General features: G+C 19.7%; 6 protein-coding genes across 6 annotated transcripts; 5 read left to right on the top strand and 1 right to left on the bottom strand.

Moving 5' to 3' along the window:
- Window positions 1-1037: 1037 nt before the first annotated feature.
- SRAE_2000519600 (Thrombospondin, type 1 repeat-containing protein) lies at window positions 1038-3452 on the top strand (the record flags this gene model as incomplete). The annotated part of the gene is made up of 3 exons (XM_024644179.1): window positions 1038-1209; window positions 1486-3339; window positions 3433-3452. 3 exons carry the CDS (start codon window positions 1038-1040, stop codon window positions 3450-3452), a joined length of 2046 nt encoding a protein of 681 aa, XP_024509765.1.
- Window positions 3453-5040: 1588 nt separating this feature from the next.
- On the top strand, window positions 5041-5594 carry SRAE_2000519700 (Hypothetical protein; the record flags this gene model as incomplete). Its single annotated transcript, XM_024644180.1, has 3 exons — window positions 5041-5047; window positions 5095-5428; window positions 5477-5594. 3 exons carry the CDS (start codon window positions 5041-5043, stop codon window positions 5592-5594), a joined length of 459 nt encoding a protein of 152 aa, XP_024509766.1.
- Window positions 5595-7797: 2203 nt separating this feature from the next.
- Window positions 7798-14049, top strand: SRAE_2000519800 (BTB/POZ-like domain and Potassium channel family and Potassium channel tetramerisation-type BTB domain and Potassium channel, voltage dependent, Kv family and Potassium channel, voltage dependent, Kv3 family and Ion transport domain and BTB/POZ fold domain and Voltage-dependent channel, four helix bundle domain-containing protein; the record flags this gene model as incomplete). Its single annotated transcript, XM_024644181.1, has 5 exons — window positions 7798-7871; window positions 12146-12539; window positions 12592-13550; window positions 13608-13634; window positions 13677-14049. 5 exons carry the CDS (start codon window positions 7798-7800, stop codon window positions 14047-14049), a joined length of 1827 nt encoding a protein of 608 aa, XP_024509767.1.
- Window positions 14050-14239: 190 nt separating this feature from the next.
- On the bottom strand, window positions 14240-15473 carry SRAE_2000519900 (Cysteine-rich repeat-containing protein; the record flags this gene model as incomplete). Its single annotated transcript, XM_024644182.1, has 2 exons — window positions 14240-15096; window positions 15140-15473. 2 exons carry the CDS (start codon window positions 15471-15473, stop codon window positions 14240-14242), a joined length of 1191 nt encoding a protein of 396 aa, XP_024509768.1.
- A 1964-nt stretch (window positions 15474-17437) lies between these two features.
- SRAE_2000520000 (Hypothetical protein) lies at window positions 17438-17898 on the top strand (the record flags this gene model as incomplete). Its single annotated transcript, XM_024644183.1, has 2 exons — window positions 17438-17614; window positions 17656-17898. The coding sequence occupies 2 exons, from the start codon at window positions 17438-17440 to the stop codon at window positions 17896-17898; spliced, it is 420 nt and encodes a 139-aa protein (XP_024509769.1).
- Window positions 17899-18929: 1031 nt separating this feature from the next.
- Window positions 18930-20388, top strand: SRAE_2000520100 (Neurotransmitter-gated ion-channel transmembrane domain and Neurotransmitter-gated ion-channel family and Neurotransmitter-gated ion-channel ligand-binding domain and Nicotinic acetylcholine-gated receptor, transmembrane domain-containing protein; the record flags this gene model as incomplete). The annotated part of the gene is made up of 4 exons (XM_024644184.1): window positions 18930-19066; window positions 19111-19264; window positions 19312-19410; window positions 19735-20388. 4 exons carry the CDS (start codon window positions 18930-18932, stop codon window positions 20386-20388), a joined length of 1044 nt encoding a protein of 347 aa, XP_024509770.1.
- Window positions 20389-21040: the final 652 nt, after the last annotated feature.

Raw genomic sequence — 21040 nt, forward strand, 5'->3', positions numbered from 1 at the left:
CATGTATGATAATTATTTATATAATTTAATGATGGACGGTATATGATAATGAATTAATTAGACATTGAGAAACTTTAAATAAATTAATAAAAAAAAAGCATTTATAGGTAGGAAATACATTTCTACAGCTGTTATCAGGTCAATATATAAATATGTATATTGTTACAATAATGTATCAGCTTTCTTTTATGAAAAAATAGAAAAAGAGTGTATAATAATTAATTTGGTTGTAAAATAAAATCCCTTTCACTGTGAATAGATAAATTATTATCTTAACAAAAATGGTAATTTGGTATTTATCGTGGTAGCTGATTGTCAAGATCATATATTCTTCTATTACATTTTAACATCCTAAATGGATCAACGGACCATGTTTGGAGGGATCACTGCCTGACCCACTTAAAGATTTCTTATTTATTTCTTTCTATCATATACGTATATTTAGTTAATAATAATTACAAATCAGTTTATTTCTAGTATTTCAATTATCTTAACCAATTACCTCTAGACTTGAAGATAAATGACATCTCAAAGTATAATGGATAATATAAATATCATTTCACTTTGTTAATTTCTGGATTTTGTATAAAATTCAACTAAGACAAAAGATAAATATAGAAGATATATCATTATTTAATTGTTCCACAAACATAATAAGTGGATTATCCATGTAAAAACTAATCATTAATCTTACAAATATTTTATAGACATATTTTATCATCATTAGATGGTTAAAATACTATTTTTATATAATATAAAAATTTAACTATTCTACTAAGATGGCATATAAATATTGTATTGTCAAAAAAAAAAATTATTTTTATCGTTTATATCTTAATTTTATTAATGAAATATATTTTTTTACTAATATCATTATATATGATCAAAATTATTTTTTTTTTTAAATATTTTTATATATTTCATATTAATTTATAATATCTTTTTTTTTTCTTATTTATGTTAAATATATTAAAAAAAATTTTTTTTTTTTATAGATCTCCTAAGTATAATAATAATAACTATATTTAACTATCAATATGCTAGTACATAATTTATTAGCATTACTACTGTTATATGCTATTTTAGTTATTGGAGAAGAAATTATTGTATCAAATACTACAGAAAGACCAGAATCATTAAGAACCGGAAAATTAAATCAATTTAAGGGATACTATACACCTAAACCAATACCACAAAATATTCAAAGATGTATGTTTAAAAATTTTGAAGTACATTTTTATTTTACATTCCTTCTAATATTTACAATATTAAATGCTTTATAAAATTCAAGGTTATTAATGTTAATTATTAACCTTCTAACCTAATTAAATAATTTTAAAAATGTTACATAAAAAGGTGATGAAAGTATAGTTGGATAAATAAATATATGTATATATAAATATATAGAATAATATATATATATATATATATTTAATAAATATATATAAATATAATAAATAAAAATTTACTATCTTTTTTTTTTAGTGTATGCTTCAATATGGGCAGGATGGTCTGCTTGGAGTTTCTGTGTTAATAATGCTCAAATTCGTGTACGAGCATGTAATACAGTTCGTGGATTTAGTTGTTTAGGACCTAATCAAGAAACTAAAGAATGTTCATTAGATTCTAAAAAATTACGAGGTTTCAATGTAAATGTAAATGAAAATAATGTTAATTCTGATTATGATGTTATTGATCCATGGGAAGAGGATCGTAAAGAAGCTATGAAACAATTATATGCTGATTATGAAACTGGAAATGATTTATTTAAAAATAAAAAAAACACTCTATATACAACTATTAAACCACCCATTATGTTAGGAGAAAAAATTATTAATGTTGAGAAACCTATTGAAAATATAAGTATTAATTTTTCAAATAAACAAGAAATTAATAAAAATATTAATACTTCCAAAAGATATACAACAGAAATTCCTTCTACAACATCACCTTCAAATATTGTTACTTCTTCATTTGTAGAAGATACATTTACTACTGATAGAATAGAAGATAAAAGGACAACAATCACTATTAATAAAGGTAAAAAATATAATAATCAAAAACAACCAGAATTGAAACCACAAGTTGTTTATCCAATAAGTGCTTTTCATCATTCATATCTAGAAAATAAACCGTCATATGTTGTGGAACCAAAGATACAAATACCTAACAAAAACAAAGTAATTAATAAACCAGAAAGAGTTTTTAGCTTTAAATCAACACGCCTATTATCATCAACAACAACAACAACATTACCACCATCAACTACAACTTTATATTCAACAACAAAAATTATTGATGTAATGGATGTTATTGAACCATTACCAGAAACAACAAATATTGAAGAAACTTTTGTAAAATCTTTAGTTTTTCCAACAAAAAAAATAGAAACACCTACTAATATAAGTCCACAACCATTATTAATAACTGAACCTACAACAATAAGTAATAAATTATTAAATAATATATTAACAATTACCCAACAAACAACAATTCCTCCATCATTTAAACCTATTTTTATAAAAGAAGGTGAAGTTAAAGGATTAGGAATTAGAAAATTAAAAATTCCAAAACTTTCAATGGTTAAAGGTAATAAAATTGAACATGATGTTAATTTAAATATAATAAATAAACATGAGGGTGATGTAGAGGAGGCTCAACGTGATACAGAAAATGCTCTCCAATTTATGATACAAAATATGGAAAAAGCTGTAAAAAAAGTTAATATTAAAAATCCAATAAAAATAAAATCTATTCCAGCAAATGACCATGATTTGTTATTTAATGAAGAGTACATGAAAAAAAATATTGAGATTAGAAGAAAACCTGTTTCAACAAAAATGTCACCTGATTCATCTATTGATCCATCTTCTTATGATGATTTAGATGAAGAAACAAAACAATTATTAGAGGGAACTTTGACAGATGATACAAATTTAAGTGATCCTGAATCAATTAAAGAAGAAATAAAAAAATTAAATAGATTAATGAAAGAAGTTGAAAGTGATATGATAGAGAATGATTTTACTACAACTGAACCTAAAATTGTTGATGATTCTTTAAGACCATTAATGTCTAATAAGGCAAAATCACTTAAATTAATTCCTCAAGATTCTGGTTTTTTAAGTGACATAAAAATTCCATTACCAGCTGTTATTACACAAAGTGAAGATTCTAAAGGACAACCATTTCAACCACAATTAGGTGAAACTCGTCAAGCACAATGGTCTGATTGGAAAGAATGGAATGAATGTTTTTGTAATAAACAAGTACGAACTCGTACATGTATTTATGATAATGCTTATCATACATCAGGTTGTGTTGGTGAATCATATGAAAGTCGAGATTGTATAACAACAAGATCTTGTCCTGCATTAGAAAGGCAGTTATATAAAGGAAATAATATCATTAAAAATAACAATGATTTTAAAGAATTAACTATTCATCAATGACATTCTGGTAGTTTTAAAATATAAAATAATATATTAATATAAATATTTAATTTTTAGATAAAGAAAAAATTTGTAAGCAGTAGAAGCGTAAAAATAACAAAATAGTGTATGATAAAATTTTATTTAATGATACTCTGCTAAATCATTTAGAAAAAAATAGTTTTTTTTTCAAATATTCAAAAAAAATTGAAAGATAAGCTGAATATGTATTAGTTTATATATGTACCCCATCTTCGATGTATATTAATTATTTTTTTTTTCATGCCTTAATAATAATAATAATAAATAATATGTTATAATATTAATAAAATTAACAAATTATCTAAAATTAGCTTCGTTTACTAGAAAAAAAAAAATACATATATTTATATATTGATGAAAAAAACATTTGAAAATGTTAAAAATAAGATTTTAAACGTCTATCTTTTTTTAATAGAGTAAAGTTATTCTTTTGTTTTATTATAAATTCCTGTAAATGATATTCACAAATCTGAGGATTAAATTTATACTATTTTTTTATTTTATTTTATTTATTATTATTTTTTTTTCCATTTTTTGATAATTTAATATGTATACAAGGTATTAGTTATAATTCAACAGTACTTTAAAGATTATTTACAAAAATTTTTTAATACAAAAAAATATTATTATAATGTTTGGTTTATTTATTTTAATGCTTTATATTGATAAAACAAAAATATTTAATTATTTAAAATAATTAAGGGTGTTAAAAAAAATTTAATTATCATAGTTTTATGTTCTTATTAATGTTAGCCCAAAGGAATATCATTATTAAAGCTTCTTTTTGAACTTTATTTTGTATAGTTAAAAGAGGTAATAAAATGCAAATCTAGTGTTATCAAAAATAAAACCAAGTTATTTAACATTTATTTACTTTAACAGTATTATAATATGTCTCATACATCTATGTATAATTTTTTTTTTTCATTTTAAATAATGATAAGAAAGAGAGAAATGGTCAAATAAGGAAGAGTAAAGTATTATTACCCTTTAACAAAATAGAACGATAAATTAAAAGAAATCCATGTTAGAAAAAAATTACCATACAATTTTTTTGATTTCTTTTTATTTATCAAACAATAATTTTTTTTTTGTTTTTACATAAAAATTTATCATGGCTTTAGGAAGTTATTTCTAGAAATTCTTTTATTTCTTTAAAGTCACGCAAACTAGAGAAAAATGAATTAATTTGATTGATATAGGTTCCTTTTTCTTTATATATATTAACAGTAAAATCATTTTTAAACTTCATTTTGAAAAAGCTTTTGAGCCAAAAAATTCATTTTAATGTCAATTTAATTATTCAATTTAATAGCAATAAATATATAATTTTCCAGATGCTATATAATTACTTCTTTATTATATATATTTTAAAATAAAACTAAAAAAATGTTTCTTCTAAAATGACTTACAACTTTTGATTATCAAAATTATTTGAAGTTTTTCATTTAAAATGTGACAATTTATATTTAATTATTTTTTTTTATTTTCTTCAGAAATAATTTTTATTACAGTTACTATTAAAATTTTTTAAAGTATTAAAAAAAAATATCAACTTTTTTTTTCTATGCCATGTAAGTTAGATATTACAAAAATATATATACATTTTTTTTTCTTATAGTAACACATAAATCTTCACCGTATATGAAACGGTATCGTTTACCTTCATTAAAAATTACTTCATCAAATGTTAGACGATCACAATATTATGATGATTTAAGTTCTCCAGAAGAGGAAGAGTCTGAAAAAATATTATCTCAAATATTAAAGTCAAAAAAAGAATTTGACAATTTAAAAACTTCTTTAATAAAAAAAGATATATCAAATAATGTTATTGATAATTCGTCTATATCTTTAGTAAATAAGAAAGAAGAAGAAAAAATTGTTAAAAATTTTGATAATAAATGTAATAATAATAGTAATAATAATAATAATAATAAGGAACCATTAAAAATGTAAGTTAAATTTTTTATAGTACTTTTAATGTACTAAATTATTTTTAGTGAAATAGAAAAGGATGGTGATAATAAAAAAATAGGAGAAATTCAAAAGGTAATTCAAAATGAAATTGTAAATTTAGAAAGACGATTTAAAGAATTAGAATTATTAATGAAATTTTAATTATATATTTATGAAAAAAAAAATTTATAACCTTTTAAAACTATTTTTATAAAATTTGATATATTTTGTTTCTAATTAATTATTTTATACTTGTATCATTTTTGCTAAAAATTACCATTTTTACTCAAAAAGATACTAATAAGTTTATTTTAATATATTGTCAAATTTAAAGTACATCATCGCATTTTTTAAAAGTGACATATTTTTTAAATAAGACTATTTACATAAATTTATTAAAGCATATTGAAGAAAATATTTTACATAAAAAATTTTCTTTTTTGAAATGTTTCTTTTTATAATACCTGCAATTAATATATATAACATATCATTTTAAAATAATATTTCTTATACTTTAGTTTTTCTGTGATATTAAAGACGGCCAAGAATTACCATTGACAGGAATTTAATTATAATCTAAAAAAATTTTTTATTCTTTTTTCTAAGTATTTTGTAAAGTTTAATAAAGCTATTTACATAATTGTAGTAACTATAATAGATTTCTCTTTTATGATATAAAAATAACATAAAGGACAATATTTATCAAGGATTTTTAAGTAGAAAAAATCTTTACAAATTCTACTTTTTCAATTATTTTTTTTTTTTGAATCTTCAAAAAAATTTTATTCTTATTTATTATATTTTTATAATAATTTTTTTTATTTTAAATAAATATTATAATAAATTTAGTTTTTTTGACAATTTAATACATATATTTTTACCTTTTAATAAATTCTTTTTAAAAATTTAAACTTAACAATTATTATATTTTTAAAAAGATGAATTGTTTATCTATACAATATATAGTATATGTTTATTAGGTTAAAATAAAAATAAGTTTGAAATATGAAGCAATCATATGTTCATTACCATTTATAATAAACTTTCAACAAATGTTTATTATTTTACCATTTTCTTTTCTAAGTAATATTTTTATTATTTATTTTTATATAAAATGACATACCCCTATCACAATTTTAATAATTTTTACCACATATATGAAGTGTAATCAATTTATAAGGATAATGTCATTAACAATATTTTGAATAGCCTGTATCTTACAACAAACTGTTTCAGTCAAATTTAAAATAAAATGAGACACTTTAAAATTCAAAGCCTTCTCTCAAACTACCACTAGATCCATCCTTTATTTTTATCTCTTTACAATATGTTTTTGAATAAATTTTTATCATAAAAGAAAATATCTTCAACAAATTTTTTATTACGCTTCAAGAATTAGCTTCATAATTTCAATTACTTTACGATTTATAAATATTATTTTTTATATATAAATCTTATTTTCCTCTCAATTTAATTCTTTAAATTTTTTCTTGTCATCTTCAAGTCCCTAGAGAACAATGATCAGTAGAAATAAGTTTATATTTTTATTGTGTACTTTTTTTTTTAGTAAAATAAGAAAAAAAAAATATATTTTATGTCTAAACAAATTAAAAATAATAACTTTATGTGAATTAGAATTATTTCGATATCTCTTATAAAGTTAATATAGATTTTAAAAATATCATTTTCATATAAATAACATATAATGAAAAAAAGAAAAAAAAAATTGTCTAAATTAATTTCTTATTACAGTAGTACATTTTTTTTTTGTTAAAAAAAACAAAGTATATATATATTAATATATATATATATATTATTTTATTAATTATAACAATGAATAGTTAATTTTTCACATTTATATTTTTCATCATAATATTTCAACTGATTATATAATAGTACATTTTTGGAATACACCAACGCCGGTTTTTAGTGCATAATATCATCCATATCAATAGAATAGTTTTTATCTCTATCTTAAAGACATGAATATTTTATTTGTTCTTTATTTTAATTAAAAACTTTCAGTGTAAATGAAATTTTTAATTTATAAAAAATATCCAATAGTATTCATCATTTCGAAGTTTTCAAATATCTTACTTATATATAAGATTATTACTTTTTTTTATAAACTATTTTATTTAATTTATTTTAATGTTATTTTTATTTGGCGGGAAAAGAAATTTCATTAAATATTATTTTTTAACACTTAATTACAGTATCTTTAATTAATACTTTTATTTGAATTATAAAATTTATTATTGTTTATTTATTCTTTTTTTTTTTAAAATTATTATATGTAAGAATTAATAGACTAAAAAATTTAATTGCCTAAAATTTGGAAAATAAAAAGTTTATTTTAAAAAAAATGAGTTTTAGAAGAAGCTTCAGAAATTTGGATCGTCAATCATTCAAACAACCAAATAAAGAATTAGATGAAAGGTATGTTGTTGTTTTTTTATAACAATTGTTGTATTAAAAAAAATATATTAAATATGTAAGAAAAAAAAATAGTTTATAAGTGGAAAAAAATTAGTATTATTTAATGCATACCCGGAGACATACTATTATTATTAGAAATGTTCCTTTGAAATGTTTATGAGCTCTTGTATAAACTTTTTTGACTATTTATTTCCTTAGGATGGTGAAAAGGAAAAGTTATGTGAAGATAAACACTTAACTATCCTTTTAAACTCACATATCACTAGGTGACATAAAAATACATGTAAGAATATTTTAAAGTTCTTTTTTTTTGAGAATTTATATTTATATGTGTGATTAAGTTTTGTTATTATTAATATATTTTTATTACTAGAAAAAATTTTACATTTTTAATTTTTATATATTTAAAATATCACTTAATAAAAAAAAAAAAGAAAATCATAATAATTATGTTAAATAGATTATATTTTTGATAAAATTTATTACGATAATTATTTCCGTCATATTTAGAAATACAATTAGTTTTACAGTTTTTGGTTATTTTATTGTAAAAGTGTGAAAATTTGTTTCAATTAATGAATTCTCATGAGAATTTACAAATGTTTTGCGCAAACTAAACTATAATAACAAGCTAATGAATTTAATGAACTCTCTATAAGTCTTTAACATTTTATCATACTCATTATCACTCTCCATGCATTGATATTTTTAAAAAAAAAATATAAAACAAATTTTTACTTTAGTTTTCCTATTTATATTTTTATAAAAATAATTCTCAGATACAATTTATTCCTGTTATCATTCTTTAAAATGTCTCTTTATTAGATTGCTTTAATCTTAAAAAAGAGAATGATAAAGTAATAAAATAATTCATATCAAATAGTAAGAATTTTGTGTAAGATATATATATTAAATATGTCTATTTACTTTTATTTCAAAAAAAAATTTTTTTTTGATTTATATAATCCTTTACACCGTAAAATGAGATGTTTTTTTTGCCAAAAAAATATCATCTAACTATTTTTTATAGTCAAATATTTTCAAAACATTTTTTTACAAAGATTAATATATTATCAATATAATAATTATAAACAAAAGATTTTATTATATATATATATATATATAAATATATTAATGAGGTCAAAAAAAAAAGAAGAAAGGATGAAATATACAATGAATTTATTTATCAAAAATTTCTCTATTCATACATTAAATTGTTGTGGTAAGGTGCCATGCATTACAAATATTTAAAATTGGTGTGTATATATATAATAATTAAGCAACTTATTAAAAAACTAAGCTTTTATAGTCACTTTAGTATTTGATTTCATGAATTATTAATTGAGTGATAATGGCAATTCTATATGATAATACTGAATAAAGAAAACAAAAAAGTTTTTTTTTTATTATGTATAAGAGAAGCATTTTAGTTTCCTTATACTATTCATAAAATCACATATTGTTGTTTTTTTACTAAATTTTATCATTAAAAATTTTATATTTTGGTTGAATAATATAAAAATTAAAGACATTTGTTTTATAAATGTTGTTGTATTTTTAAATTTTCATTATATCATAAAGACTGTAATAGGATGAATTGTATTTTAAGTATATTTTTAGAAAAATTCTATGATATATGAAACTTTCTTCCTATTATATGTATATATATATATATATATAATATCAAATCTTATTAAATAAATATACATCTATTTTTCAAATTAACATTCTAAGCTAAAATGAAGGTTTATATGAATAGGGAGAGGGCAAGCCAATTATTTGGGCTGAGATTTTTGGCTTTACTTTTATTTATATAATGCATGTATATATATATAGATATATAAAAAATATCATTTCCTGTTGATATAGTGATATATTAATAAATAACACATATGTTTTGAAACTTCAAAAAAAAAATTATACTTTTTAAAAGTGCCATAAGAAAATGATGTTATCTTATTTTGTATTATTATTTATGACTCAATAGACATTAGGAACTGTAATACAAAATGAATTTTTTTTTTTTTAAATTTCCACATAATTATAAAGTTCAACGTTTAAATTGTTAATGACTAGTTTTACCAACTCAGTAGTAATTAATTTATCATTCACTAAAAGTACATGTATTATTTTAATTATAATTTAAAATTATTAATTATATTTTTGAAATTTGAAATATTATTCAAATATTTACTTACTTAAATTTCTACTTTTTACTATATATATATTTTTTTTTATATAAAATAATATTTAGATAAAAAAGTGTGTTTTTGGCAATTTAAATAATCACTAAGAAATTCATTATTATTCTTACTATAAATAATTCTAAAGTTTTGGTAATTATACACAATTGAAAACTTAATTTTTTTTTTCAACTTATAATTATAAACGACAAATTTAGTTGACTTAATCTTTTTTATATTAACAAAACTTATCTTCATTTCTTATTATAAGAAAAATATTTAAAATTTCTTTTCCTCAATTTCCTATTATCCTTTTTCAAAATGTTTCTTTAATTTTGAATATTTGCGCAACAGAGATTATCAAGATATCTTTTGTATGTTGAAGAGAAAAGAAGTAATTATAATTTAACCGTATTTTAATAATAAATAAAGAAGGCACAAAAATTTTATACTCAACGTTAATATTCACTAATGATGATATTGTGTCTTATATCAAATATATAATAACTTTTTTATTAAATATTTCTTTTACAAAAAAGAATGAAAAATTCTTTCTTTATTACCATGAGATTGTTTTTCTTGAAAAAGCAAACTGGAACCTCATAAAAATTTTATTTTCTCTTTTTAATGAATTTCAAATAATGTGATGTAGGGCGGAAAAAGATACTTCTAATCTAGACCTCTACTCCAATTTTAATAATTTTTTTTTTCTTCTAATTTGATGTATTTAATTATTTAAAATACGACACTCTACTCTATACCACTCTCTTTTTCTACCTTCTTATATTATTTTACTAAAAAATCTTTCTTCCTACTTTTATTTTAAAAATAATCATAATATTATCAGTTTTTTTTTTATAAATTTATTAGGTTTATTATTTTACAACTTATTATTAAAATTGACAATATATAAAAGCATTGTAGAATTTCTTATATTTCATTTCCTTTCTATGATTTTATTATATTTTCTCTATTTTTTCATTTACGTTATAAACAAGTAATGCTTTTTCAAATGTAGATATTAAATTATAAATTTATAAATTAAATTATTAAATTTCAAATCAAAGTGATAATTATTTTTATTTAATAAAAAAAAAATTTTATAGTAATAATTATTAATAAATATATATAAAATGATATTTATTGCAAAAACAATACAAATTATTTAAATATAATATTTATTTTATTATCTTTTTAAATAATATTTTTATTACCTTTTTATTATAATATATATTATTTTTTAACTTTCATATGTCTATTTACAGTTTTATAATATAAAAATAGGATATAATATTTCATAAACATTGATTTTATTTCATAATTTGATTCTTCTTAACTTAAAAATTGACATAAAAAAATTTTTTTGGTAATAGGAGTTGTAGAATGTAGTAAAAATAAACGGTTGTCTCTTTTAAATAAGAAGATACTATAATTTAATTATTGAAGAATCTTTGCTATAAAACCATCTTTCTTCTAAACTTTTAATCTTTCATTTTTACTCTATATACTTCCAATTATTGAACCGTAAATATATTTTTCTATTCATATTATATAATTTATTTGTTTTCAAACTAAGTAAAAATACTTTTTTAATAATCTATATACCGAAATTTTTAATGAAATTAAAGATGAATTTATTATTTTTTGTTATTCCCATATCAGAAATATAAGAATATACATATACATAAACTTATATATTATTTTATAATAATTTTTTATTTTACTGCTTTTTTCAAGACAATTCATTTTGTATTTAAAACTTTTTAATTATTAATATTTGAAAAAACAATAACATAATAACTATATTTTTTTTATATTTTTATTCATAATTTTTTATTTCAAATATTCATATGGAAGTTAATGTAATGATGTTTTCTTTTACTTCTTAACTCATTAGTAATAATCTTTTTTATCATATTTCATATTATTACTAAAACTGATTTTGACATTTACTTTACTATTTTTTTTTTTTTAAATTGCATAACATTAAATTAAGAAAATTATTATGTTTAAAATGTGTCACTCAATATTTTACTCATAATAATTTTTTTTTTTTTGACAAATTATATTATCACATTTTTTAATTTTTAGAGGAATATTAATGGATAGCGAGTATCGTGTTATTCTTAATGTTGGTGGAATTCGGCACGAATGTTATAGGCATACATTAAAAAAAATACCAGCTACAAGATTATCAAGATTAACAACAAATTTAGCTAATTATGATCCTGTTCTTAATGAATATTTCTTTGATAGACATCCAGGAGTCTTCCATATGATTTTAAATTATTATAGAACTGGAAAATTGCACTATCCTTTAGATGTTTGTGGTCCTTTGTTTGAGGAAGAATTAAAATATTGGGGTTTAGATGCTAATGAAGTTGAACCATGTTGTTGGATGACATATACACAACATAGAGATACACAAGATGTATTAGCAACATTAGATAAACTTGATATTGATGATGAGACACTTAATAATAAGGTAATAATATTATTATATATAAAATATAAAAAAAAAAAATTTTTTTGTTTAGGAAGAATTATATAAATTATTTGGTTGGGAAGATGATTATTATAATGATAATTTATCAAGTTGGCAAAAATTAAAACCAAAATTATGGAGAATTTTTGATGAACCATCATCTTCTCGTAGTGCTAAAATAGTAGCAGGAATTTCTGTATTTTTTCTTTGTGCAGCAATACTTGTTTTTTGCCTTAAAACTCATCCTGGGTTACGTGTTTATGATATTGGAAATATCACGAGTACAAGTTATATTCCAACAATAGAAGAAAATAATAATCTTCAAAATGTTTTATCTCAATCTTACATTAATGGCTTCTTTGAATATAAAGAATCAGATAGAAATAAAAGAACATCAAATTCAAAAGATAATACACTTTTTTCAAAATATCAACCTGGAGATTATCATTTAAAAGTTTATGAGGATGGTTCTGTTAAAATTCAACAACTCAGGCATCAACAACATCTCAAAAATTATGAACAAGATTATATTCCAAAAAGAAACACTAAATATAGGACTGAGGCTATTGGTATTGATCAAAAAAGTTCTAGACCACATAGTTCTTTTATTATTGTAGAATTAATTTGTAATATTTGGTTTACTATTGAAATTGTTATAAGATTTCTTACCTGCCCATCAAAAACAAAATATTTTAAGGCACCAGTTAATATAATAGATATGGTTGCTACAACAACCTTTTATATAGATCTTCTTTTAACAACATTTGGAGCAACTGCTGATTTAGAATTTTTTTCAATTATTAGAATTATGAGATTATTTAAATTAACTCAACACTCGCAAGGTCTTAAAATTTTAATGCATACTTTCAAAGCTTCAGCCAAAGAATTGATGTTATTAGTTTTCTTTTTAGTTCTTGGAATTGTTGTTTTTGCATCATTAGTATATTATGCTGAAAGAGTTGAAGTAAATCCAGGAAATCAATTTCAAAGTATTCCATTAGGTTTATGGTGGTAAGTTTTATATATATTTTAAATTTATTTATTAATATTTTTTTTTTCTTAAAATAGGGCTATTGTAACAATGACAACTGTAGGGTAAGTTACATTATATAATTATTAATTATTAAATTATTATAGATATGGTGATATGTCTCCACAAACATCAATGGGAAGAATTGTTGGTAGTTTATGTGCTATAATGGGAGTTTTAACAATAGCATTACCTGTACCAGTTATTGTGTCTAATTTTGCTATGTACTATTCACATACTCAGGCACGTGCAAAAATGCCAAAGAAAAGGCGTGGTGTTTTAAGTATTGACCAAATAAAACAAAATCCTATGCCTCCTGTAAGAAGAAATTTTCAAGCATCAAAGTGTAATTTAGATTCTAATACACCATTAATGAATAAAAAAAATTCAATAAATGGATCAAATTCAAATTTACAAAATAATGGTTTGTCAACACATATAAGTAATAAATTGGGAGCTATGAATAATGTAAGAATGTAATATTTAGAATACACTATTACTCATATCACATTTTACCTTAATTATCACTTTTGTTTCTTTAAAATATTATTATTTTAAAATGATACAAAAAAAAAAAAATTTATTTAGTATTGATAGGATATATATTTAATGTAAATATTTTCTAATGAATTAGTAATGATAATTTTAAATAAATAAAAAGAAAAATTGATTACCTTGTTAGTGGACCATGGCAATTGTTACATGGTAATCGATGAGTTACAATTATTGAAGAACAATCATTCATAATACAGGGATTTTCATTATCAATTAAATGAGAAGAATCACTTTCACAAAGTTCACCATCAGAACAGTTATTTTGTAAAGGTATTCCTTCCATGAGATCTCTATTATTTTTTTCTATATTATCTTCATCATCAATATCATTATAATTTTGTTTTCCATTTTTTTTTAATTTTCTTGGAGATTGTCTTATATTAGATTTTCTTAAATTATCTAAAATATTAATGTTATCTTCATATGTTTTTTTTTGTTCTTCATCATCAAAATATGGAATACCATTTATTCTTCCATTGTTTGGTCTAAATGATTGAGGAACAATTGGAACAGGACTAGGTAATGGTGGTAAACCAGGTGGTAAAAATAATGAAGCTTCTTTTCCACAACATATATATCTTCTAAGATCTTTATTAATTTCACATCTATATCCTCTGGGACATGATTGATAATAACAATCACGTAAACGATTACCAAAATCAATTAATGCTGAATCTTCAGGATTCTGACATTTTGGACCACGTCGTACTTTATTCTGTTTAACTGTTGTTGGTAATTGCACTGTTGTGGTAATTTCCATACTTGTTAAAGTAGTTGTTGGAGGTAATGTTGTGGTAGTTTTTTTACTTTTTTTAGTTTTCTTAAAAGTTCCTCCTTTAGGTATTTTAACTGAAGTAGAAATTTTTTTTGTTTTCTTTGTCTTTGGTCTAAGAATTACAGGTAATAAAACTTCATTAATATCTGTCTTATCATCAACTTCTTTTGATTCTTCCTCAATATTTGGTAATGAAGCTATAATATATATTAATTAAATAAAAATAAATTGTAAACAAACATTTTTCATTAAGAATAATTTCTTCCTCTTTAGTAGTGGTATTCTCCCAACAACAAAAATCTTGAAATCCTGGAACAAGTATTGGAAATCTTTCACAAACAATTCCTTTTCCTGGACATGAAGATTTATTATAAAAATTTAAACTTTGACTACATGGTTGTAAATCTCCTAAAATTGGATGAATATAAGCTTTATTTCCTGAGGGACAAATAATTCCTGAATCAGAATCTAATAATACTTTTAATGGACTCCAACCAAATTGATAAGAGTTGATATTTATTAATATTGTTAATGTTAAACATTCAAACAATAAAAAACCGATTTTATTAAACATGCTAGAATAAATTAAATAAAATAAAAATTAATACAATTATAAATTTTCTATTTTATTACAAGATCAACCTTAATATTTTATTTTATTTTAGACTTGTCTAATATCTTGTCTATTCTTTCTAAATTTATCTTCAAATAACTTTAATTTTAAAGGTTGAATGTCAATTTATTAAAAAAGTTTCCAATCTTTTGTTTTCAATAAAGTAAAAGCAAGATAATTGTTATTTCAATTTAATTAATTTTACTTTTATCCAAACTTTGTTTAAAAATCTTGTTTTTCATATACTTGATATGTCAGTACATCTGACATATAATGCTATTAAAGAACAGGTTAAGAGATAATGTTACCGTTAACATTTTTAAAAAGGTATATTTTATAACTTTCTTTTATGAAAATATTTTTTATTAATATAATAAAATGTTATATGGTAAATTGTACTTATCATATTTTTATAAATTATTATTAATATTTAATCTTTATATTAATGTTTTTTTTGTAATATCATTTTAAGAATTTAACAAGTTACTTTGTAATTTTAAGTTTGTTTATCTTCTCAGAAACTTTAAATTATAACATGATATTTATGGAATAAATTTTAATAAAAATGATAATAAAGAATCTTAAGTGTAAATTTCAATATTATTACATTTTAAAAAAATTATCAAGATCTTTTAAAATGACATTTAATTTTTTATTATTATAAGTAAGATACATTTATATAAACAACTTCAAAATTTGGAAATATTCTTTTAATCATTATTATTATATGTTTCAAAATCTTATCTAACGTAATGTCAAATTAGATTGGTAAAAACTTTATTGTAAAAAAAATTATCAACTTTTTCTTTAGTCATTATCTTTTTTTAAATTTTTGTTTTAAAAATAAAATTTCAAGAATCACATTTGTTTTAAAAGATTTATTTTTATCATAAATGTATTTATAATTATTATATTTCAAATTTTTTTTAAATAGTTTTATAAAATATTCAAAATTTTGCCATAAAAATGGTTTTAAATTTTATTTTTAGATCATTTTACATCATGTTTCTTTCCATTGATTATTTTTTATAATTCCATATATTCAATAAACTTTATTTAAAATTTTACTGGGTACTTTTTAAAATTTTATAAGATTTCTTTTTATTAAAAAATAACAAAATTAACGAAAAAAAAATATACTTGATAAGAAATGTTTTAAATTAGAAAACTTCAAAAAAAAAATTTCTTGTGAAAAAAAAACTTTATTTGAAATATATTTTTAAAAATATTCAAAAAATATTTTACTTAGATTATTTTTACAACTAATAATGATTGTTAATCTCTGAAGTCTCTTATTGAAAGTAATACATAAATGTGACATTTTTTAAAAGTATGTTATTTTTACTAAGATAAAAATATACTTTAAAAGTACCCAATAAAATCTTATTTTAAACAAAGAAGGTAGAAAAAAAGTAACAAAAATGAGATATTTGAATTATTTCTAGAAATTGAAATAGTTTTATTAAAATTGAAAAGTTTCGAAGATATTTATGCTAAAAAATAAATATTTTTTTAAATAAATAATTTTTTTTTGAAAAGTAAAATATAAAATTAAAGAAAATAATTTTGAAAGAGTGTAAAGAATGAATTTTTAATTAGAAAGATTAAATGAATTTTATTATGTATTAAAAATAAATCAAAAACATAATTATCATTTTAAATTTTATATTATTAATTTTGAGAAACAATGTTATGATTTTTCTAAAATAAATTTATAATATTAAATTAATGTTTCATAATTTCTATTTAATTTCTGTCGTTTTAACATTGAATTTTTATATTAATAATCATTTTCATAACATTTTTATTTTAATGTTTTATTTTTCAAACATAAATTTGCATATAATGTTTATAATAAACAAATTTGAATTTATTTTATCTAAATAATAATCAGTTATACAATGATAAAATATATTATTTTTAATATGGCAAATAATACAACACAAATACCAAAAATAGAACCAAGAATTAAGATAGAATCAATTTATCTACTATTTGATTCTAAAACATGGAGCAGAAAAATAATTCAATTAAATGTCATCTTTCTACTAGGTATTTTAATATATATTTTTTGTTTTTTTTATGTAATAATAGTTAAAAAGGTAAATATATATTTGAATATTTGAATAATAAAAATTTTTAGAGTAATAATTATATTTATAAATATAAACCAGAGCTTGTATATGAAATAAGAACTGAACCAACTGATGAAGACACATATAATTGTATCTTTTTACCTGAAGAACGATTAGCTCATTATAGTAGTGCAAATAGAAGATTAATTACTAAATCAAAGCCTAAAAAAAACAAAGAATATGAATTTACAACAAAAAGTAAATTGAAGAAAAAAGAAGATGAAAATTTAAAAACAGGAATTGAATTTTAAAAATTAATTGTTAATTAAAATATTGATATCATAAATATTTACATTCAAGCATAACTTTAATAAAAAAAAAATATTAAAACATATCTAAAATTATACAAAAAAATATTTTAAACTTTTTTTTTATTATAGAAAGTTTTAATCTAAAAACAATTTTTATTACTTTTATTTTTGTAACTTTATAATTAACCTTTTTTTTTATTAATAAGTTTTTTTTAATAACACATTTAAATGTTGTAAGATATCTATAAATATTTATTGCTCATCAATATAAAATTATTTTAGGACAATGTTAGTGCAAATTAAATGTGATGATACATTAAAAAGTTTATAGATAATTAGAAATAAATTATATAAACAATATAAACAAATATTAGTATTAAAAAAATATATATAAAGTTTAAAAATAAAAAAAAAACATTAATTATTTAATAATTTTTAATAAAACAATAAATAATAATGTAAATTTTAAGATAATACAAAAATATATATATTTTAAAAAAAAAAAAATATCATAAAATAATGAAACATTTTGAATTTATTTTTCTTATTCTCTTTAAATTCTTTTAAAATAATACTTAATTTTAATTTATGTGGTCATAAATATAATTTATCTATACAATTTCTAAAATAAAATCTTTTTATCCTATCTATCCACCTTAACACTATGTTTTATAGTATTTTCTAAAAATATTATCTCATTTATATCTTATATTTAAGCATTATAAACTTTTATATTATTCTATCAAAAAAATATTTATTTTTTTTTGTTTATATATATATTTTTTTTAATATTTGTATTTTTATATGTTTTATAAAAATTTATAATGAATATTATACAAAAAATTATTTGTTTTGAAATAATTACTAATTATTTATTTGTTTATTGTTTACAAAATTATGGTAATATTGCGAATTTATCAAATTATCTACAAAATAGACATAACAAAATTTCACCTCCAGATAATTTGATTGAAGTTTATATTGATATTGAATTGGTACATATTAATAGTATTGATGAGTTACATCAAAAAATGAGTGCTGTTGTTTATATGGTAGAGGAATGGATTGATCCATCACTTTCTTGGAATCCAAGTGAATTTTCTAATATTACTTATACCTGGTTACCAATAGATATTATTTGGGTTCCTGATATTATTATTTTTAATATGTATGACTAAAATAAAAATTAAATTAATAAAATAAAAATTTTAGGCTTGAATATGTTAATTTATTAGAAAATATTAGAATGCCAGTAAAAGTTTATTATGATGGAAAAGTTGTATATTCATATCCAGCATTGTATACCGTAATGTGTCATATAGAAATAGAAAAATTTCCTTTTGATGAACAACAATGTTCTTTTGATGTAATATTTTATTGTATTATTAAATTTTTCATACTTTTTTTTTATAGATTGCTTCATGGGGATATTCAGAAGATAAATTACTTTTAAATGTTTCTAATAAAAATTATTTAAAACATTACAATGCAAATGATGAATGGGCCTTAAAAGTAAGTAAAAAAGAATATTTATAAATGAAACATTTATTCTCTTAGATATATGAAAACTTTTCATTTTATAAATTAGCTTGTAAATAAAATTAATCAATTTAATTGATAAAATGTATAATAGGAGAAGTAAATTATTTTTTATTAGATTTTTAAAGGAATTAATTTATTTAAGCTTCTTAGTTATATTATATTAATTAGATTTTTTAATGTATATTTAATAGTTTAGAATTTTCAATAAGACAAAGTCGTAATATTATAATTTTAAATAAAGAATATAACCAATGATTAATGTTATTAAAAATGTTTTAATATTTTATATTTTAGAAGGTTTATATTGAACAAACTTCATATGAACACGAAGGAACAGTTGTTTCAGAGGCAAAATATCATATTCAAGTGACAAGAAAACCATTACATTATGTTGTTTCATTAGTTATTCCTTGTTATATTGTTTGTGCTTTATCTATTGCTGGTTTGTATGCAAGATTTTCATCAAGAAGAGAAAGACAAGAAAGATTTACTCTTGGTGTTACATCAATATTATCAATGGCTGTACTTTCATTAGTTGTATCAGAAAAAGTTCCTCATAGTTCTTTACATGTTCCATTATTGATAAAATATTTTCTTTTTCAAATATTACTTGTAACATTTGCAACAATTTTAACATGGCCAATATTAAAATTTCATCGAGAAGCATTTAAACAAGGTGGTAAAATACCACCAGAATGGATTTTTAATATACTTTTAATGAAATGGAAAGTTAATGGAATAAGAGAAAAGTATGATGATATAAAAAGGCAACAGAAACAACTAATAACTCAAGGATGGACTTCAATAGCACGTCGTCTAGACTATACGTTTGCTAGTTTATTTCTTTTTTTAACAACTGCTCCTACAATTTATATTTTGATGAGTTGTGCAGAACGTTTAAAAGCTGAAGATTATGGAAGTTTACTTTATGAAATTGAAAAAATTTAATATATTGTATATAATAAATAAATATATATATATATAATAATAATATATATAATATTTTTTTTTTATGTTATTGTGATAGATATATTATATTTATATAATATGTATATGATAAACAACAAAACATATGGAATCAGTAGTTTTATGTTGTTTAATAATAAGAAAACAATATTGATCTAATTATTATTATTATTCAAAAATGCCATTAAAATATTGTTTTTGATCAATTGACATGAATAGACTAAAAGAATACATTAAAAAGCGAGCTATTTAAAATATATGCAAAGATATATTTGTTATTAGTTAATTGCTTTTAACACACAACTGATATATATATATCTTATCACAACAACTTAATCTATTCTTATTATGTTTAAAATAATACATTTATTCATTGATAACATAACATTATACGTGTGAATTATATTTTTATATATCAACCTCTTCTTATATCTTTTTATTGTACTTTATATTTTACTTTTTTTTTGACAAAAAAAAATAATTCTAATGGTTATTTATAAAAATTTTAACTTTTTTTTTTTAATTTCAATAAAATAAAATAATAAGGAAGTTTAACATTGTAATATTATATTTTTTATTCATTTCTTATTTTTAAATGTTCCTATTTAATATTTAAGATTATATCAATAAAGTG

Source organism: Strongyloides ratti (assembly GCF_001040885.1).
Source record: "Strongyloides ratti genome assembly S_ratti_ED321, chromosome : 2".
NCBI lineage: Eukaryota > Metazoa > Nematoda > Chromadorea > Rhabditida > Strongyloididae > Strongyloides > Strongyloides ratti.